We start from the raw sequence: 22,977 nt of genomic DNA, 5'->3' as shown, positions 1-22,977 counted from the left end.
ATACATGTCAGTTCCTTCTGCATTTGGGGTTTCAATTAAAGAGTTTCCACCTCACTGTGATGGAAAATTATTTCTAAGAGATTCCTTCTTTTAATAGCGCCCAGAGAGCAAGTCAATGGAGGAACTGGATATTCTGCAAATAAATATATTGTAGGCATGAGAAACTGCAACAGGTATGCAGTGAAACAATGCATTCCACTCCTGACATTCTAATGATGTAAGAAAGGTAAACAAAGATCTTTGTTATAACCATTGCTGGCAAGTGATTGTCACAGAGTCCACAGAAGGGGACAGATTGGAGCTGGGATAGGTGCCTGACACAGTACTCAATGATGAAAAATTAATTACATGTGCTTCTGCGTCTTTTCAACCGTTTAAAAGATGACCAGCTTACAATTATCATGGCTATCTCCTTATTCTTTTTTTTTCCAGTAGAATAAAGAATATTTTCAATAATGTAGCTACAAGCTTCACTGCTACTGAGATTCCAAAATTCTTCCTTCCTACTAAAATATTATAGATGGAGAGGAAAGAAAAATACAATGCAACATAGCAACTGTAGGAATCAGATGTGTTAGTTCCAGGCCACTTTTTTAAAAAGTCACATATTGGTGGATATACTCGAAACATTTAGTCTAAATAGCTGGGGAAGAAAAAAAAAAGACCTGGTGTAAGTTTTTAAATTCTGAGCAGTATTGCTTGTGTTAATAAATTGACATTATTATTGCTTTATTTTAATAAATTGAACTGATTATTGGATTAACAAAGATTTTAATCCTATCTAATAAAAAACATGCAAATTGACCGTACCTCCACTATGCACACAAGCCACGCCCACCAGCCAATCAGAAGTGAGTATGCAAATTAATCCAACAAATATAGTGGCAGCCACAGAGCTGGAGAGAGCAGGAGGCTTGGGTTGCCCCTGGCAATGGAGGAAGCCAAGCTTTCCGCCCGCCCTGGCCTCTGCTCAAGGCTACAAAGTTTCAATTATAGAAGATAAATGAATCCCAGATGCCAGGGCCTCCACTTGGGTTGCTGGGGGGTGTGGCCGGCCTGCAAACCACCACAGGCCCCTCGCCCAGGGAAACCCCACCCTGATCCGGGACACCCTTCAGGGCAAACCAGCCGGCCCCGACCCGTGCACCAGGCCTCTATCCTATTTAATAAAAGAGTAATATGCAAATTGACCATCACTCCAACACACAAGATGGCTGCCCCAATGTGGACACAAGATGGCCGCCACAAGATGGCCAGCAGGGGAGGGCAGTTGGGGGCGATCAAGCCTGCTGGGGAGGGCAGTTAGGGGCAATCGGGCTGGCAGGGGAGCAGTTAGGCATCAATCAGGCTGGCAGGGGAGTGGTTAGGGTGTGATCAGGCTGGCAGGCAGAAGCGGTTAGGGGCAATCAGGAAGGCAGGCAGGCGAGCAGTTGGGAGCCAGCATTCCTGGATTGTGAGAGGGATGTCCGACTATTGGGATCGGGCATAAATGGGCAGTTGGACATCCCTCAAGGGGTCCCAAATTGGAGAGGGTGCAGGCTGGGCTGAGGGACCCCTCGCCCCGTGCATGAATTTCGTGCACCGGGCCTCTAGTGAATTTTATAAAAAGAAAATTAAGAATGAGAGGTCCTTATATATTCAAGTGAGAATCATGGGCAATTAGAGCTGGCAGGGACCCCAAAAACTCTATATAAGAATTAAACATAATGGATCATCCCAATACACCAAGGTTGCTGGTTTGATCCCCAGTCAGGGTACATACAAGGATGCATACAACAAATCAATGTTCATCTCTCTCTCAAATCAATAATAATTAACAGAACAATAGTACCAGTGATCTATACTATAAGGTAGTGGAAAACACCCAATTGGAATATCAAAAGAGAAAAAGGAAGAATTTACATAATGAGAATAATTTAAGGGACTCTTGGGAAAACATCAAGTGTGCCAACATTCACATGAAAGGAGTACCAAAAGGACCTAAGTATATAAAACAAGTATTGAATGACATGATAAAAGCAGTCTCTTCAATAAATGGTATTGGGAAAACTAGACAGATACAAACAAAAAACACTTTCTTACATCATATCCAAGAACCATGAAATGACCATAACCATAAAAATGATTAAAGATTAAATATAATACCTGAAACCGTAACACTCCTAGAAGAAAACATATGCAGGAAAATCTATAACATCCCTCATCTTACATAGCAATATTTTTTGGGATAGGTCTCCTAGGGAAAGGGAACAGAAGAGAACTGGGACTACATCAAACTAAAGAGCTTTTACACAAGGAAGGAAACTAGCAACAAAACAACAAGACAATCTACTGCATGAAGATATTCACCACTGATACATTTAATAAAGGGTTACTATCCAAAATTTGTATTAAAAAAACTTTATAAAGAACTCATATAACTCAACATCAAAAACAAACAAACAATCCAATTAAAAAATGGGACAGCCGAAACCGGTTTGGCTCAGTGGATAGAGCGTCGGCCTGCGGACTGAAGGGTCCCGGGTTCGATTCCGGTCAAGGGCATGTACCTTGGTTGCGGGCACATCCCAGGTGGGAGGTGTGCAGGAGGCAGCTGATCGATGTTTCTCTCTCATCGATGTTTCTAGCTCTCTATCCCTCTCCCTTCCTCTCTGTAAAATATCAATAAAATATATTTAAAAAAAAAAAAAAAAATGGGACAGCTTGGCTGGTGTGACTCAGTGGTTGACCATTGACCTATGAACCTGGAAGTCATGATTCAATTCCCAATTAGGGTACATGCCCAGGTTCTGGGCTCAAACCCAAGTGGGGGTGGGGGAGTATGCAGGAGGTAGCAGCCAATCAATGATTCTCATCATTGATGTTTCTCTCTCTATCTCTCCCTTCCTCTATAAAATCAATAAAATATGTATTTTTAAAAATGGACAGAGGACCTGAACAAACATTTCTCCAAAGAGGACTTACAGAAGGTAAATAGGTGTATGAAAAGATGTTCACCATCACTAACCAGCAGGTAAACACAAATTAAAACCACAATCGGTCATCACCTCACATCTATCAGAATGGTTATTATCAATAAACCAACAAACAGCAAGTGTTGATGAGAATTTGGAGAAAAAGGAGCCCTCATGAATTGTTGGTGGGATTACAAGTTGGTGGTATCACTATGGAAAACAGTATGAAGGTTCTTCAAAATAGAGCTACCATATACCCAAGCAATTCCACTTCTGGATATTTATCCAAAGAAAAGAAAAACACTAATTCAAAAAGATATATGCAGCCCTAGGTTCATTGCAGCATTATTTACAAGAGCCAAGATATGGAAGTGACCCAAACGTCCATCAATAGACAACTGGATAAAAAGTGGTGGTACATGTGTACAAGAAAATAGTACTTGACCAGAAAAAGGAAATACCTTGCAATTTATAATAGCATGGATGGTTGAAATCATGCCATATTTGTCTTTGTCTAACTTATTTCACTTAGCACAAGACAAATATGGCATGATTTCATTTATACGTGGAATCTAAAAAACAAAATAAATGATCAAACAAAACATAAACAAACTCACAGATACAGAGAATAAATTGGTGGTTACCAGATGGTAGGTTTCAAGGGGTAGGTGAAAAACATGAAGGAATTAGGAAGTACATGTTGGCGGTTATAACACAATCAAAAAAATTATAATAAATTACATATATATCAAGTGGGTACTAGACATATTGGGATGATCACTTTGTAAGTTTTATGAATGTCTCATCACTATGGTGTACATAAGAAATGAACAATATTGTATATGAACTATAATATTTTAAAAATTTTCCCTAGAATCTAGAAAAAAAATTAAAAATTTGAGTCTAAGAAAGTTCTAAATAAATCTCACTTTGGACTTGTTAGTAAAGACTTAGGGGTGAAAGAATACAAGTTGTGTACAGTTTCAAAGAACTGTTTTTATGTATGGAGGGGTAGCAGGAATTAATGCCATTTAAAAATATAATTGTTTTCTTTAAGGATTTTCTTGGTGTGTGTGTGGTTTTTTTTTTAATTCATTCACAAGATATTGCCACCCTATTGCAGTGCCCCTCACTTAGGACCCTAAGAATGGAGAAGGAAAAAAAGCAAAGTTGTATACAAAAATAGCCCAAAAGATGTTGTTAACATATAGTTTTGAAAAAAAAAAAAAAAAAAACACAAAAACTTATTTTGGTTTGTCTTGAAACGACCTTCTTGCTTAGAGATGACCAGAAGCTACTGCCTACCATGGTAACCTTCAATGTGGCAGACAATAGTCTTTTGTGAACTCAGGCACTGGCTATCAAAGGACTCATTTGTTTCTGTCCCTCCTTTCCACTTCCCTCATAGCCTCACCTGGGGTAGTACGCTGTGTAGTTCATGAAGAGCTGAGTGCCCGCTGGGTAGTACGCTGTGGAGGGCTGCAGTGCTCGTGGATTCAAAAGCAGCGAGGGCTGATAAATGGCAGCTTCGGTAGGAATAACCGCTGCGGGAGCTGGAAATGTGTAGGAAGGAGGAGACAGGCCTACATAAGCAGAGAGAGACACTTTGAGACATTTGTTAACAGCTGACGCACGTGTGCTTAGCCCTCAAGCCATAAGGTTACTATTGCATCTATATCTTTTAAAGTAAGAGAGCAAATCTTTATGCTACCCCATGCAACCTCCTTTTGATTATACAGACAAAACATAGAAGTAATCTCAGTCCTCACACTCCATCAACCTACAGAACCGTTCTTGGTCTAAAAGTTGGAAAAACCAGTATCATCAAACGTCACCTCAACCATTTCTTGACATGTGCTATTTTTTTTTTCCTACTATTGAGTGCCAGTTACCACAAAAACTTTGAGGAAAGAAACATAGGGCTGACATTTAGTATAATTTCAAACTAAACGCTGGATTAACTTTGTATTATTTCCACCTAAAGGTAACCCAGATGATGGGGTTTGAAGCTAATCTACACCTTCAAACTTGTAAAAAACAAAAAACAAACACCAACCTGGGCCCAGCCGATGTGGCTCAGGGGTTGAGCGTCACCCTATGAACAAAGAGGTCACAGATGGATTCCTGGTCAGGGCACATGCCTGGTTTGTGGCTTCAATCCGATAGGGGGCATGCAGGAGGCAGCGAATCGATCAATGTTTCTCTCTCATCAATGTTTCTGTCTATCCCTCTACCTTCTTCTTCTTCTCTCTCTCTCTCTCTCACTCAAATCAATAAAAACATGTTTTTAAAAAATCCAACCTGGGAATTAGCCCTGAGAAATAGAAGTGTAAGTCTTCCTGAGACTCAGCGGTAAATAGTGGACTCAGATTATATAGAAAATAGAAAGAACGAAATTCCTTTGTTTTCTGGTTACCCAACTCACTGAGACGAACACTATCCAGGCCATCTGTACCCAGCAAAGAGGTAACTGAGAGGTTGCCTAAATTTAGGGTTCCTAACTTTATTTTTGTTTGTTTTTGTTAATCCTCACGATGATATTTTTCCATTTATTTTTTAAAGAAAGTGGAAGGGAGGGGGAGAGACAGAGACATATCTACTGGTCACCTACCACATGCAGGGCCCCAACCAGGGCCGGGGATTGAGCCTGCAACTGAGACACATGCCCTTGACTGGAATGGAACCCGGGGGGACCCTTTAGTCCTCAGGCCAATGTTCTATCCACTGAGCCAAACTGGCTAGGGCAGGGTTCCTAACTTTAATTTGCACACCTAGAACAACCTATTCTATTTTGCAAATATCAGAGGCATAAGGGATAACCTTTTCACATGAAAATCTCTCTCATCTTCTGCAAGTCTTAGGAGTTTCTACATGTGTATGGAGAGGAGTAGGGCAGACGGCTGCATATGGGTACACAGGGCAAAGACGTCATATGGGCACCCATATCGACCTCATATTCACCTTTTGGATAGCTCGTTCATACTCAATGAAAATCGAGCTACAAGTAGATGAATTTGAAAATTATGATGCCTGACCTTAAAAGGGCAATCAGGACAAGTTAAAGCACCAGTCATATAAAAAATTTTAAAGCCTGTGTGTATTTCCTGCTTTCAAAACTACCAAGCATTCATTAACGATAGTGTCTCAAACCAATAATACATAGTAGGTATAAGTCCTTTCTGCCTTAAAACAAAGAAAAGTAGTAATTGTTAATAACTAAACATATTAGTCTACTCAGATTTGGATATCCCTCAAATGAAAGGACAGCTATTCTCATATTCCTAAAAGAGAATAAGGAGTATATTTTCATAGACTAGAAAAATGGAGGTGAAATTAAAATGCTCAACTTTTTGAAAAGTTAAATTTTTATAAACAAATTAAAGTTTGCAACTTTAAAACAATGGTCCTTTAGCAGCACTTCTTTCCCAAATTCAGTAAGAAACACCTCAGTGAGTCCTAACTAATCACTGTTTTAACTGTATTAGTCCTTGAGATTATATAAAAAACAATGCAATTTCTGTAAATTTTTTGGTTGTTGTATACATAGGCAATCAATATTAGCATAAACTGAAATTGTGACTTAAACTAAAAAATAAGTGAACTCTTTCACTGAAATGGCAAATGGCCAAATTTTAGTTAAAATTTTGGGAAAGTATTAATAGTAAAGATATGTAAATATATTTTTATGTGAAAAATATATTTAACATGTTTATTATTTTAGGGCTTGTGAGGGAAAGGGAAGAAATGAGAAGTCTTATGAAGAAAGTATAATGACCAGTTTTGCACCAGGAATAGAGAAATAAAATGGTATCACAGTAGAAATTGGGTTACACATGAAGGAGAAATTCCCTTATCTCATAACGCTCGATAGATTATCACTAAGAGAAATCGTAAAAGTTACTGACATAATCAGTGGCTTATGGACAGAATACATATGACTAAGATTACTTTAAGATAACTACTTAGCCCTAGCTGGTTTGGCTCAGCCTATATAACCACCTTGCCTGCCTCAGAAAGAACCAGGAACACAGAAACCAAGAACAGCGCATTGGCCTGCGGACTGAAGGGTCCCGGGTTTGATTCTGGTCAAGGGCACATGCTTGGGTTGCAGGCTTGGTCTCCAGTGTGGGACATGCAGGAGGCAGCCGATCAATAATTATCTCTCATCATTGATGTTTCTATTTCTCTCTCCCTCTCCCTTACCTCTGAAATCAATAAAAATATATTTAATATATATATATATATATATAACTACTTAAACCCAATCATAAACTTTCAAAACTCGATGCTCATTAGATCAACTCTTAGCTCTTCACCAACAGCAAGCAGCAGATAAATGGAATATTAGCATTTAGAAATTCCAAGGGAAAAAAAGGATTAAGCCCCACTGAATATTCTATGAATAACACTTATTGAAATAGGTTTCTTGATATAGATTTCTCTGTATTAGAAAGTAATGTTCTCTAACACTCCCCATTTTATTGGAATCAAGCACATAATCCAGTTTACTGTCTCAGTTATCTCTGGACTGTATTCCAAGTGCTACATGCTTTAAACATACCCAACATGCCTCGTGACAGGTATGTTTTATTCTAAAGTGAAAACCGTCCAAAGATTCAAGTTTTAACATTCTTGACTAACCAGAACTTGGGTCTTCAGACTAAAGGGCTTATTCCTCTCAAACAGGATTCCAGATGGCTTGCACCCAGGGGCCAATGAGCAAGAGCATGGCTTGAAATTAAGCACTGATCCTGCGATCCAATGGAAACTTTGGCTAATTTATTTACGCATTTATATTTTTTACTAACTTGTTCACGCCAGATATCCTGGAGAGCAAGAGAAATGCTCCCCAGGCTATCCTATCCAAAAATACTTCATGCTCCATAGCTTAGAAATGCAAAATGGGCATCAAAGGAGCCTTCTGCAGAAAGCTTCATGGGTGATGGGAGAAAAAATAAAAGATCCGCCCGTACTTATTTTCCCTTTAAATGCGTATTAAAATCTCTACATAGCCAGGTTGCCTCCCAGAGTCAGTGCTTATCTTGAGCACACTAAGCTTCAGAAATCAAGGGCTTATCACTGGAAAAGCAAGAATATAATTTGAAAGGAGGTATCGGTAGCATCTCTAATTATGGGTGTCCGCAACCAAGGCCTTCAATGATTCCCAGATACTATCGATTTCAGATGGGAAAGCCTATGGAACCACCCTGCCTGCCTCAGAAAGAACCAGGAACACAGAAAGCAGCTTAAGCACCTACCAGCATATAGCGTAGAAGAGCGCCAAGACCCAAGAAAAACTTACATGGTAACTTACATGGCGGTGGGGATAAGCCATTTCGATTTAAAGTGCCCCCCATTAACACAAAGTTCATCTCCTCAGCTGAACACTGAAAGACTTCAACATATCTGTCCTTCATGGTTTTTTTATGACACTTCTGTGCAGCCATAAATGCTCTGTCCGCAGACTTCATCTGGATAAACGCATCTCCTGATGGGCGGCCCTGAGCGTGCGGGGGAAGAATAAAAACAAAAGGAGACTGTCTCCTTCAACGAGGAAATGGTTGCTTTCGAAACATGCAAAGTGACAATCACCCCTAGCACAAACACTGTAGGCACAAAATCTGGGTGACAGTGTGATGTACTGAAATCTGACTTGTATTTTCATCCCCAGAATGGCCCGCAAAACATAGAGGAAACAGTTTTGAGGGTTCATAGGAGATAGTGATCCTTCTTGGTTTCTCTTAGTATCAGATTTACAAAGGGTTGATTAGGTCTCCTTGTGACTGTGGTTTGAAAGTATAGGAATGTGTATTGCTATTGGGTCTTGCACTTCTGAAAAATCCAATTATAAGGTTTGATTGTGAAAAGCTGATAACAGAACCAGTTCTAAAGCTTTATGTATCCTCCTAGAAGAAACCGGATGAACGAGTGTTCTCTTTCGGCTCTAAGTTCTGTCCATCACTGACCTGCAAAACCCCTTTCCCTTCTCTCTGCAGCCTAGGTTGGAATGTGGCCTGGGGCAAGGAAGGGAGACAGGAAATGGGCAATTTCCAAGCACAGTACAGGTTGGGGACAGCAGTGTCACCAGCCTTGCATGAAAGCCCTTCTCTCGCCTCTGCCCATGCATCTCCATCTTAAATCTTGGTCAAACAGGTGCTGATAGTAATTTTCTCCATTACAAATAGCTTGCTAAAAATCTCCTATTTAGAACCAAGCTGATAGATGTGTTCCACAGAACTGGAATGCCTTAGTTCTATTTAGCATGGACATTTTATGGGGGGAGAAAAAAATACAATCAGCTTCTAGGAATCTACACTAATAAAAGAGAAAGATGCAAATTGACGGTACCTTCGCGACGCCCACCAGCCAATCAGGAGTATGCAAATTAACCCAACAAAGATAGCGGGTTCATTTGCATATGCAGGTGCCCCGTGGCCGGAGGCGGGACGCTTGCTATGACGCAGGCATTCCATACCGCCCTGGGCCTCTGGGCAGTGTGGGAAGGCGGAAAGGTGGCTCCGGGCTGGAGCAAAGGCAGAAAGGCAGCTCTGGTCGGAGTGAAGGCAGTGCCGGCAGCCAGGGGAAGGAAGGCCCATTCTTGCATGAATCTTCATGCATCGGGCCTCTAGTTCTTTCATAGTTATGGATTTCTTTAAAAGTCTCACAGGGACTATTTAGTGCAAATGACTACCATGCAAGTTACCATACGAGTTGCCATACCAGGGAAATCAGGGATGCCAGGGACACCCAGTCCAAGAGGGAAACCTAACATCTTCGAGACAGCTAAGAGCTTGTCCATCATCTAAGAAGCATTTCTGCCAAGTGCAATCACAATAGGTCATGTGGGTCAATGATAGGTAAATCTGTCTACTGTTATTAGTTCAAAAGTAATAATAGCCCCCTAGGTTATTATAAATGGTGACTCAAAGAAAACCCAAACCAATCCCTGGTGGGGATTTATGGGCAATTGTGGGGAATTTTCGTCAAAAGGACTCGCACCAGTGAAGCACGCTGAGAGTGTACCTAGCATGTGCTGGTGTGGAAAACCTAGCAGGGGTTCAGGAGTTTCTGATTGCCTGTACCCATTGACATGCACTTCCCAGTGAGGCAGGATTATGGTTTCAAATATGACCAAATCTCCATGTGAAAAGAGAAAGTGGAATACTAGCAGTTTAGAGAAACGTTGGTATTTCCAATACAAACCTATATTCAACCCATCATTGAAATCAGAAACATCTCATTTTCAAAAATTAATATACCTTTGCTTTTAATGAAGAGTTGCAAAATTTTTAATTAGGACTATTGGGTTTATAGGTTTCGAGGATTCTGTCCTGCTTATGACGGCACAAAATACTGGCATATTGTCCAGCAACAAAGATGATTAATTTTATTTAAACCCAAACTTAAAGAGACACTAAGCCAGGAACGATTTTTAATATGCTTTAGAACATATACTTGCATATCATAGAATTTGGTTAGATTTTGATAGGTTTCTATTAAATAATTAATTCATTAATATATTTGAGTGCCTATTATGACCACATCCTATTCTAGGTGGTACAGATACTAGTCTTTATTGAGTTTGTACTTTACTGAATGTAATTTGATATCTAACACGCACACATACACGTTTTCTAAACTGTCTATGGATACAAAATACTCTTGAACAGACAAGCTCATGGGTATGTATTGTCTATGATTGCTTTCACACTATGACAGCAGAGTTGCAGAGCTCAGAAGTTGCAACAGTAAAAATGTTTTATTAGACTGATATGTACTACATGATGCTACTGAGAATTTGATGGATATATGTGATGACAGAATCAGACCCAAATTTGTATTACCATAATGATGACAGCATTATTTCTGGAGTTCATCCTAAAGACCTCTCGCATTTATAGTTACATCTTCCCTGCAAGACTAACTATAAAACTGACAAACATTTGCACTCTTTTATGGGGAGAGACTCTTTGATAAAAATAAGCAGATCAATTTTCGAGTAAGTGACTTTCTTACCTGGTGATTCAATACCATGTGAACTCCATGAGTTCGAATATCTGTGGAAAACTCCCCCAGAAAGTCCAGGATGTCCTCGATTGTGGCCGCATAGGGAAGACCTCGAAGGCGTATACAGTCTCTAACATTTGTAGGGGGCACAAATTGCTGAGGTAGTACTGGAATAATGGGTGGGGTTGGAAGTGGAATGAGAGGAGGAGCCGAGGAAAATCGATTCAGCACCTGTACTCAAAACAAAACAGAAGGCACTCAGTCTTGCTTTGCCAATGCTGTTTGCAGACCAGCACTGGCATCATTGGGGAGCCTGTTAGAAATGCATAATCTCGGCTCTACCCCAAATCTACTAAATATAAATCTGCATTTTAACAAGGTCCCCAGGTAATTCATAGCATATTAACGTTTTAGACGCACTCATGAAGAAAGGGCTTCATGCTTTGCATCTGGGCCAGTGTGAGACCCACTTTTGCAAATGTGTGCTGAGATATATACCACACACAGCACAAATCTGTTAGATTAAGGACTTGTCTACTCGACAAACACATCACTATCTGCCTTGGGACAAATATCCTTAAAATCTATCACTTTCATAAATATCTGGAATGGCTAATCATGGAATACTGTAGCAATCTATTAGTTTCATTTTATTAAGGACAACTAGAGGCCCGGTGCATGAAATTTTTGCACGGGGGGGGGGGGGTGTCCCTCAGCCCAGACTGCACCCTCTCCAATCTGGGACCCCTTGAGGGATATCCGACTGCCGGTAGGATCGGGCCTAAACGGGCAGTCGGACATCCCTCTCACAATCCAGGACTACTGGCTCCCAACTGCTCGCCTGCCTGCCTTCCTGATTGCCCCTAACTGCTTCTGCCTGCCAGCCTGATCACTCCCTAACCATTCCCCTGCCAGCCTGATTGATGCCTAACTGCTCCCCTGCCAGCCCGATTGCCCCTAACTGCCCTCCCCTGCAGGCCTGGTCACCCCTAACTGCCCTGCCCTGCAGGCCTGGTCCCCCCCAACTGCCCTCCCCTGCGGGCCCGGGTCCCCCTAGCTGCCCTTCCCTGCAGGCCCAGTCGCCCTCAACTGCCCTCCTCTGCCAGCCTGGTTACCCCTAACTGCCCTTCTATGCTGGCCATCTTGTGGTGGCCATCTTGTATCCACATGGGGGCAGGATCTTTGACCACATGGGGGCAGCCATCTTGTGTTGGAGTGATGGTCAATCTGCATATTACTCTTTTATTATATAGGATATTTCTCTTAATATTGCTTCACATTCCTCCAAATCCAAGAAGTATAGAGAATAAGCCAGTAATGGAACCACAGGTAAAACAGTGACTCTGGATTATATTAAAATACAATGCCACACTTACAAAACAAGTAATATATAAAGCAAAAAGACAGAATGGCAATGTAAAACTGAAAAAAAATAATTTAGTGACCATAAAAATAACCATTTAACTTTCACGTGAACTTTAGACACTGGGAAGACGGAGGATTTTGACTTTTAAATACATGAAATTTAGCTATCTTGAGGATGAATCATGTCAAGTTCATTTTGGAGAAAAAAATTGGTCCCACGCAAATTTCAAAGCTCTTGCCTATTTTTGTCTTAGTTTAGAACATGCCCACTATTTGATAATACTATGCAAATGCTGTGTGTGGCATCCCTGGGTTTTCTGAACAATTTACCATTGCAAACTTAATCATCCTATATACTGAAAATATAACAATCAAGACACTCCTGAAAATTTGCCCTAATTTCCTCATTCACCCCTGTCACAGTTGCTGAGTAAGAGGTGACAAACAAACAAACAAAAATCAAAGCATAAACACAGCAAAAGATCAGCTGCCTCCTGCACAGCCCCCACCAGGAATTGACCCTGCAACCCAGGCATGTGCCCTGACCAGGAATTGAACCGATGATCTCTTGGTGCATGGGTTGATGCTCAACCACTGAGCCACACCGATCGGGCAAGATATATACTTTTGAAACAGAATACAAAAGAATATCTATAGCAGTATTCCAGTTATATAAACACACCTGGTATTTGTGTGTGTGTGTACACAAGCTAACAGTGGCTATCATTTTGTTACAGAGTAAGATTTTATCAATGAATAGAGTAGGGTTGGTTTCAGAAATAAATAGAAATAATGCAAAACCACCAACATGCTATTAAAAACCAACCTGCTGAACTTCAGCTGCTGTGCTCCTGAAGAGTTCAATATATCTTTTACCCAACAAGTCCTTATGCTTCCTCAGTGCGTTCTGTGCATACTCCTCACAAGCAAAGAGGACAAAAGCATCCCCTGTTGGTCTACCATCTGGGTAGGTAACAAAGAGGATGCCTTCCTTCCCCCCAGTGATGGGGCAATGCTGTCCAAAGAAGGCCACCACTTCATCAGCTGTGGCTGTGAATGGGAGCCCCCGCATGCGGACAATGACTTGATTTTCCTTGGAGAGAAATTGAGCTACCTCATTGGATGTACCTAGGAAACACAAATATTAGGAAGCAGGGGGAGAAATGATTAAGACATCAACTTCACCAAATTTGAAATGGTAAAATTCTTGGCAATGTCTTGAATTTGTAATTAAGACCCACACTCCCAACTGAGTTTTTTAATAACAACCCAGGAAAAAAGAATTCTCTTCCCACAGTCTTAAAACTTTCCCCCCACCATTTTCATAAAATACTTCTCAATTAAGAGGATAACCAGACAATTCAATTATGGACCAGCCACCATATTCTTCTCATGGAGAGGCAATTAATCATCATGATGGTGAAGGGCACAGGTCCTGGAGCTAGAATGCCTGGGTCCATTCTTGGCTTTACCATTTTACTAAGATACATAGGACTTAGACAAATTTAACCTCTGTGACTTAGATCCTCATCTGTAAAATGAGGGTAAAATTACCTATCTCATAAATTATAAGTTATTATATATAAAATACTTCAGTGATTTTTGTTATTATTTGCTGATTACTTCTTATTAAGAAAGATTAAAACATACTCAAGTACAGAGAATAGTATAATAAATATACTTGGCAGTTAGTTTCAACATTTATTAACATTCTGCCTAATATAAAGCATTTTGTACAGTACGGCCATGTAGCAAATACTCAAATGCACATCATTCAAGCTCGTACACCAGCAATATTTTCCCTTACTTATACTGCTCACATACCATGAAATACTAGGTATTAACTTGAACATTAATAACTTTGCCATCTGCAACTTACAATGTTATCTATCATAGGACCTCAGAATCAGAGCAATTCAAAATACATTCTATCACCAACCAATATCAAACATTACTTTGGAAACTCTGGAAGCACTATTAAACTTGAAGTTCTAAATTTGGAAGCCGTGGTTTATCTCAAGAAATAAGTTCGAAAACAGACTTATACCAGCAAATTCTGTAAACAGGATGCTGCTACTACAAGTTCTACAATTGCAAAAATTTTTACCAGAGCTGCATAATGCAGGGATGCAAATGTCCTCTGTATTTAAGTGAAAGTCACCCTAGTATATTTTGGCAATAGGTGTCAAAGGTCTCTTAAAAGATCCACCCACATTCTTTGATTCAGCTATCCTACTTTAAGACATTCATCCTAATGAGTGGCACGGACATAGGTACAAAAATATTCACTGTAACGTACTTAGAGTGAAGAGTTGGACGTAAGCTCTAGATGCCCAACAGGGATGTTTAATAAAAATGTATGGTACATATAATACTGAATAGTAATTTAAGAAAACCGAGTAACACAGGAAGATATTCATTATACTAAAAGGAGCAAGGGAGTTATAAAGCAATCTGAACAGAGCAATAGAAACTTAGAGTAGTTAAACGTATAGAAAAAAATCTGTTGGACAAGTCATAGTTAACATTTTTTATGCATCTGTTATTTTTAGGTTTTAAAGTTATAAGTCACCCAAGAATTGGATAAAGACTTATAGCACATATCCTAAAATACCAGACGCTGGAAATCTACCATAGCCATGGCCATTGATGAATTAAGGAAATTTAGAGAAAAACTAGAAGCAGATATGCAAGAATTCCAGGTATTCTGCTTGGCTGTTTAAAAGTAGTTTTCAGACTACCTAATTTCTTTTAAGAACTGCTCTTTCCCTTTGTACATGAACTTTATACGACCCGTTCACTTTGTGTACCTAATTTTTTAAAATATATTTTTATTGATTTTCTTACAGAGAGGAAGGAAGAGGGATAGAGGGTTTGAAACATCAATGAGAGAGAAACAACGATCAGCTGCCTCCTGCACACCCCCTTCCTGAGGATGTGCCCACAACCATGTTCTAGGAATCGAACCTGGGACTCTTGGGTCCGCAGTCCAACGCTCTATCCACTGAGCCAAACGAGTTAGGGCAGTGTGTACCTATATTTAATGGTTATTTAACTATAGTTGGTTGACTCAAGCCTTAGGGCAAGTGTTAGCGTTACACTTACTGATACTACTGGATGTTTTCTTCCTCCTATTAAAAAAAAAGTTGATTTCTATGTTTCATTGGGAACTAAAAACTATTCAAGACACTATTTATCTAACCTTGGCATTTAGGTAAAAGTTTTAGATTCTTTTTATAGCCACATTTTATAAAAGGCACTCACCACCAGCAATTTTAAGAAAATCTTCACCTGTTGCTTTGTAAACCTAGGAAAAGAAAGGGAAATGAAGATAAGGTTTCTGAGCCTTCTAACGTTGGTACTCAAGGTGTCAGGGTCTCAGGTTGTGAGGACGTACCTCTATGTACCGGGTCCCCATGTGGTGTTTGTGCCTCTGCAGTGCTAGGTCTCTGTGCTCCTCACTCACAAATCTAACCAGAGCCTCTCCGTTCCTCCGACCCTGGGCATTCAGACAAAGAGCTGCACCTCCCCTTTATAAAGAACAGAACAGGGAGCAGTAGGAAAAAAAAAAATACAGTCAGGGGAAGATGATACGCAACCCATGATCCCTTTGGGATGGTTAAGTGAAACAGAGATTAGAGAAAACCAACTTGGCAATATTGAGTCCTTTGAAAAATCTTGCAATATCTTGATCCGAAGACTGCCACGGCAAACCCCGGGCTCTGACGACCGTGTTGTCATCAACAAGTTCCATCTTGCTGCTGTGGATCAAGCAAAACTTGAGGTTGCATGATTAATGCTAGGGAGTCTGACCCATTACTCCCCATAAGACAATTTGCCTAGTTACACATGAAGTATTATTTTTTTGGAGTTTGGACAGACTTTTAATATTGCCTAATTTACTGTGTAAAATCAAAGACTATCTGGGCACAATTCAAAGTTATGTCCAGGTGGTTCACTATAGAAAGATAACTGGCTACGCAGATCCAACACAGCTAGCTCCCCCTGCATACCATCCATCAGCTGAGTTGCTGCTTGCCTGCCATACACTCAAAAGGACCCAGGATCGATTCTTACAGAGCAGAGTTCTCCCAATATCCTGATGGCCTGTCAATTCCAGAGCCAAGAAGGACAGGCTTAAATTCATTCTCAGAACTGGCCAGTACACCAGAGGGTTTTAAACCCACTTTGATAGCAAAATTTAAGATGTGCATAAAGCTGGCAGTTAACCCACATCAGGAATGTGTGTGCATGGTCAGAAGTCTGCCATTAAGATATCTCCTCCATCAAACAGGGGAGCCATCACAGAGCGTGTTTATAGAAATGCCTGGGAGTGCCCACACCCCTTAATAAGTCATTTGCAAATCACCTATGATATATTTTGACACCTTTTGATGTTCTTTTCCTCCCACATTCATATTTTCAGTACTCCTAGGACATTTTCCTAGTGAGTCACTTTCTCTACAACTGAATAGGCCTCAAAATCTCTCTGTGGGCAAAGATGCCAGAAGTTTCTGTTCATGTCAGGCACCAGGCAATCCCACACAATTCACTACAGAGACTTACAAACTTAAATAGGTCTGCCTGTGATCACAAACAGAGATACCACCATCTCATACTCCTCCCCAGTTATTTCCTTTGCTTTAAAGTAGAAGCTGATAGGACATACTTTAAGTTATCTCGGGAAAGACCTTGTGAACTCTCGTAAAGCCTATGATTTTGCCCTTTGGAAGTTTTCCAGGGAGAGAATGGACAGTTCCGAGAGGCTACAATAATCACAGACACAAACATACGCTGGCTGTACACAGGGTCCTAGTGACGAAGGATGCAAATATTTCATTAAATGTTAATCCCGACATCCAAGCACACTTAAAGATAAACCTTCTTCTCTGAATGACCTGCTATAGAAAAATGGGCAGCCAAAGTATAAAGGGAGTTAAATGTCACAAAATGAATAAAACAAACCAAAAGGCTCAAACACTTACCAAGTGCCACTTTCAAATTTGTAATTGACTCTCTCTGGGTCTGAAAACCTGTGATCTAAAAAGGAGAACACACACGTCATCATTTTAGCGATTAGAGAGATAAGGCTGTGGAAGGAAATTCAAAAGTAAAGGTGAGGGAAAGCGGGCAGGATCAAATTCTAGGTGTATGTTGTTCCAACAGCGATACTTACTATAAGGCTCTGAAATCATTGTTATAATTATATTTCCCATATCTTCAACTTGAGAGGCTCCATAGCGGGACACTGAACTATTCTTCTCAAAATTTAAACCTGGTAGATTAAGTCAAGGAAACATTTCGGGGAGGTAAAATGAGGTTGCTTCTAACTTCAAATGAGACACACAGAGCTAAGAAGCGAAGTAAAATGTACCTAGGTGGACAATTCTTTAACGTCTCAGAATAGCTGCATTCCATCAGTTTGGACTTCACCCACACTTCCTGAAGTCTCCCATGCTCCCATACGTACAAATGGCCAAATAAACCCTGTCCTGAGGTACTACCAGCAACAAAATTTGTTTGTTGAGTAGTAATAAATGCATCAATACTGAGATTTTTGTTTCGTTTCAAACCATGAAGTATTCAACAAAATTAATGGAACTCTTCATCCTATATATTGTTATAGCACACAGAAGGCAACAACTATGCCAACTTAAAGATACGGTTACATCCGTTAAGATCATAAATGACTTTTTTTAAGCCTAATGTTGGAAAAAGACACCTCAAATTACCGATGACACTACTTCTGGGATGCTACCTCTATTCAAAACTTCTCTTCTGAAAGATTTTTAGAGTCCCAGAGTATGGCCATCTTACACGGCAGCAGATGCTTGTCCTTTGAGAGTAAATGTGTAAGAAACAATTCAAGCACTCAGAGCCAACACTCGCCGACATAGCTCTTGATCCAGAAAGGAGATTGTTTGGGTAAGACAGGAAACGTGGCTTTTAAGAAATACATGGCTCAAATTGGGTTTGAAGGTGGAACCCAAATGAAGAGTTCAATCAAGTTTTATGAATTCGAAATCTAAAATAAGCATGTATCTTTGTTAAGATAGTTACCTTTAGAAGCTAACAGTCATTGAAGTGTTAATTTTAAGTTTCAATGCTATAGTCACACTTGTATTATGCACAGATTTGCATCCATTTTATTATGTAGTGCACGTCATATAATAATACTGACTGGCCCCGTGTTCCAATCAGCTTAGCAGTCCTGCATGCCTCCAGCCTAGACTTCACCAAAATGCCATCTCAAATGGAACCCGCCGTGGAAGTCATGATGTTCACATTTCACAAATTTGCTGAGGTTAAAGGCTACTCAACAAACGAGAACCTGAGAGTACTCATGGAAAAGGAATTCCTTGGATTTTTTTTTTAGAAAATCAAAAAGGCTGTGGCCAAATAATGGACCTGAACCAGTGCTGAGATGGTAGAGCGGGCTTACAAAGTTTTCTTTTTCGCGAACTGCTGGGCTTACCCTCGCATGCAATGCCTACTTTGTAGTGCACATGAAGCAGAAGGGAAAGAATTAGGCAACACTGAGCAATTACTCCCTGATTAAGATTTTTCCTAATACTCCTGGCCGGTATGGCTCAGTTGGTTGAGCATCTTCCCGTGCACTGAAAGGTCTTAGGTTTGATTCCCCGTCAGAACACATGCCCAGATCGTGGGCTCGATCCTAGTAAGGGGCATGCAGGAGGCAGCCAATCAATGTACTCTCACATCAATGTTTTTCTCTCTCCCTTGCTCTCTGTCTTAAAAAAAAAAAATCAACAAAAACATATTTTAAAAAAAAGATTTTTCCCAATAGATCGTTTAAGCTGCCCCACAGCTTACCCTGTTTAAGGATTTAATAAATTGCTTAGGACCATTAGGACATGTACAAATAAAATCCCACCCCCATTTGACAAAAGAAATAAAAGCCAATTAAAGCCAGATAAGCTTTTTCTTTTTATATTGCTTACTTCCTCTTGCCCTCAAAGCACAAATTTCTTTAAAACAAAACAAAAAAACACACCGTAATACAATGGGACTCTACATTTTCTCAAGTTTAAAATGAAAACAGTGACCAACAGGTATGTAAAAAATGTTCAACATCACTAATTATTGGAAAAATTGAAGTAAAAAAAATCAAAACCATAATGGTCACCTCACATCTGTCAAAACAGCTATTATGAAAAAGACAACAGGTAAGTATTGGAAAGGATGTGGAAATAAGGGAACCCTCATACACTGTTGGTGGGAATGTAAACCCTTGCAGCCACTATATGCAAAACTAGATGGCAATTTCTTAAAAAATTAAGAGCCATCCTATAACCTACCTATTCCACTTCTGGGTAATTATCCCAAGAATACTAACAGTAATTTAAAAAGATACATGCACCCGTTTTCATTTCAGTATTATTTACAATAGCCAAGATATGGAAGCAACCTAGATGGAAGGACAAAGAAGATGTGGTACACAGTATTATTCAGCCATGACAGAGAAAGATCTGCCCAGCTGGTGTGGCTCAGTGAGCGAGCCTTGGCCCATGAACCAGAAGATCACGGTTCAGTTCAATTCCTGGTCAGGGAACATGCCCAGGTTGTGGCCTCCATTCCCAGTAGGGGGGGTGCAAGAGGCAGCCAATCAATGACTCTCTCTCCTCTTTGATGTTTCTATCTCTCTCCCCTTCTCTCTTCCTCTCTCGGAAATCATATATATATATGATGGAAATCATGCCATCTGTAACAACATGGAGGGGCACAGGGTACCATGTTAAGTGAAATAAATCAGACAAAGAAAGACAAGCACCATATGATTTCACTCATTTGTGGAATCTTTTTTTTTTTTTTTTTTAAATCAGCACCTTTTACTTTTTTTTTTTATTTTTTTAAATATATTTTATTGATATTTTACAGAGAGGAAGGGAGAGGGATAGAGAGCTAGAAACATCGATGAGAGAGAAACATCGATCAGCTGCCTCCTGCACACCTCCCACTGGGGATGTGCCCGCAACCAAGGTACATGCCCTTGACCGGAATCGAACCCGGGACCCTTCAGTCCACAGGCCGACGCTCTATCCACTGAGCCAAACCGGTTTTGGCACATTTGTGGAATCTTAAAAAACAAATAAGCAAACCCAACACCATAGATTTCAGGGAAACAGACTGGAGGGGAAAGGGTTAGGAGGAGGGCAAAAGGAGGGAAGGGGGATAGATTGTATTGTGAGGGATGATAACTAGACTTATAGTGGTAAATATTTTGTAGTGTATACAAATATTGAATTATAATATTGTACAGCTGAAATAGATATCGGCTTATATACCAATTTTATCACAATTGAAAAAAACTAAAAGAAATAAAATGAAGACAGCCTATATTTAGGGTGGTGGCTATTAGCATATTTGCCTTATTTTATAATTTTCTGACTGGTATTTTATAAGGATAAAATATGAAGGCAGCTATTAAGAAAAAGTTCTTAGCTCTAGCTGGTTTGGCTCAGTGGATGGAGCATCGGCCTGCGGACTGAAGGGTCCCAGGTTCAATTCCAGTCAAGGGCATGTACCTCGGTTGCGGGCACATCTCCAGTAGGGGGTGTGCAGGAGGCAGCTGATGGATGTTTCTCTCTCATCGATGTTTCTAACTTTCTATCCCTCTCCCTTCCTGTCTGTAAAAATCAATAAAATATATTTTAAAAAAAAAGAAAAAAAGAAAAAGTTCTTAGGTACTATTTTACTTCAAATTAAGAGGACATATACAATGTAAAAACAATTTAGAGAGCCCTTGCTGGTTTGGCTCGAGGGTCAGCCTACGGACTGAAGGGTCCTAGATTCGATTCTGGTCAAGGGCACATGCCTGAGTTGTGGGCTCGATCCGCAGCAGGAGGCAGCTGATCAATGATTCTCATCATTGATATTTCTATCTCTCCTTCTTCTTCTCTGAAATCAATAAAAAAATTTTCAAAAAAAAAAAAAAATTCAGAGAGCTCCATTCCACCAATCGTTAGAGCCAATCATCTAGAGTTAATTCAATGAGTATACCCTTTTCTGTTCTCAAATCAAATCCCCTTTCCATTTCAACCCCCCTCCCAAGTCTCCTCCTTCCTTCCTTCCTCCAGTAGAGACCTTTCATCACTGTCCCACCCTGCTAGACAAATTCATTTTTCTGTTGTCCCTCACCAGCTGCATGTCTCTGCAGTTACATATGCCACGTGTACAAATGCAGCCATGTGGTCTTGGCAAACTCCTTAACCCCACTAAGTTTCAGCTTATCTGCAAAGCATAAACTGTAATCATCTTTAGTTCCCTGCGGTTGTTTTTGGGGGGTTTCTTTTGGTAAAGATGAAATGAAATAAAGCAAGCCCAGGGCACAGAGCAGGCATTTAATAAGTGATATCCTTTCCCTTTCTTCCTAGAGCCATCAGATGACCAACTTTCCCATTATAACCCATTATTTCATCACACTTTGAGGGTCACATTTAAGACTAAAAAAAATCTGAATTCACCAGATGCCTATTTGCATACTCATAAGATAATCATCAGGTTAAAATGGTAAATAATTTCTGCAACACACACCTGTGCAATCACTCCCTTTACATCATCTAATGATGAAACACTAGAAGGATTAGAAAAATCAATCCCAGGAGATACCCAAGCAACAGAGCAATGACCACCTATTGGGGTCACTAAAATGGTCACCTGTGGAAAGGCTGTACTATCCTATATAATAAAAGGGTAGGTAATATGCAAATTGACCCTAATGGCAGAACAACCAGAACCTCCACTCAACCAGTCACTATGAGGCGCACTGACCACCTCTTGGCCCCTCCTCCCGGCTGGCAGGCTCTGATCATCCCATGTTGAACAGTGGGTTGCGGCGGAGTGTGGAGCCCGGCTGCAGGCAGCGGGGGTGGGGAATGGCCCTGATCATAGGCCAGGCCTAGGTTCTGTACCCGTGCACCGATTTCATGCACTGGGCCTCTAGTCTATATATATATTTATTAATTCTGTGCCAATTTCAAAGAATATGGTAACAGGATAGAAAACCAGAATCAAAAGATAAAGATACTTTGGAGAGATGACTGCCCTAAATTTTCTGTGGAGGAACAGGGGATCAGAGGGGACTACTTTAAGGATCCTTACAGACCTAAGAAAGATCAGCTGTGACTAGCCATAGTTTATCATACAAACTTTGTTACTGCTGAATAATCGTTTGGAACCCTGCAATTCTAGTACGGTAACATTTTCAGCTTTGTCAGAAATGAATGGAGTAGAGAGAAAGGTATCCAAGAAATGGAAACCAACCCTATTGGATAAGCCAGTTTCTCAACCTCGGCACTACTGGCATGTAGGGCAGAGATTTCTTTTTGTTGGGAAGGCGTTTCCTGTGTACTATAGCGTTTCCTGTAGCATGCTGGCTGCTACCCACCCTGATTATGATTAAAAATTTCTCCAGGCATTGCTGAATGTCCTCTGGTGGGCAAAACCCACCCCAGGGTGAGAACCACTGGTGAAAGCTAACCGTTCCCAACAGCTCCACCTTCCCCCCAACACCATGGATTGAATGGTCAGAAAAAGCTCTTTCATGTTAGAGGCCATTCCTGGATAGAGATTTTTAAAGAACACTGACCAAAAACCATCTATTTCCTCCTATTTTTGCAATAGCCCTGCC

The 22,977-nt window shown here is 40.4% G+C and overlaps 1 protein-coding gene and 1 pseudogene across 6 annotated transcripts in view; one reads left to right on the top strand and one right to left on the bottom strand.

The window, feature by feature from the left end:
• ESRP1 (epithelial splicing regulatory protein 1) overlaps positions 1 to 22,977 on the bottom strand; it is a gene marked incomplete at both ends in the record, with an annotated part of 54,057 nt that overhangs the window by 18,196 nt on the left and 12,884 nt on the right. For 2 of the 5 annotated variants that reach the window (XM_080646662.1, XM_080646661.1), the window contains 9 exons: positions 4,369 to 4,537; positions 8,269 to 8,455; positions 10,971 to 11,192; positions 13,153 to 13,454; positions 15,591 to 15,633; positions 15,724 to 15,856; positions 15,977 to 16,087; positions 17,312 to 17,366; positions 17,503 to 17,601. In XM_080646662.1, coding sequence (XP_080502788.1) covers positions 4,369 to 4,537; positions 8,269 to 8,455; positions 10,971 to 11,192; positions 13,153 to 13,454; positions 15,591 to 15,633; positions 15,724 to 15,856; positions 15,977 to 16,087; positions 17,312 to 17,366; positions 17,503 to 17,601 — 1,321 coding nt within the window. Of the gene's footprint in view, positions 1 to 4,368; positions 4,538 to 8,256; positions 8,456 to 10,970; positions 11,193 to 13,152; positions 13,455 to 15,590; positions 15,634 to 15,723; positions 15,857 to 15,976; positions 16,088 to 17,311; positions 17,367 to 17,502; positions 17,602 to 22,977 lie in introns of all 5 variants that reach the window. The other 3 variants (XM_080646658.1, XM_080646659.1, XM_080646660.1) reach the window with 2 other exon arrangements.
• Positions 18,568 to 18,856, top strand: LOC308236457 (protein S100-A10-like; annotated as a pseudogene). The gene has a single exon. The product of its transcript is annotated as a protein S100-A10-like (transcript).

Source organism: Plecotus auritus, assembly GCF_963455305.1.
Source record: "Plecotus auritus genome assembly, chromosome: 11".
Lineage (NCBI taxonomy): Eukaryota > Metazoa > Chordata > Mammalia > Chiroptera > Vespertilionidae > Plecotus > Plecotus auritus.
Note: the sequence above shows the minus strand (reverse complement) of the source record. Positions and strands in the feature narration are given on the sequence as shown.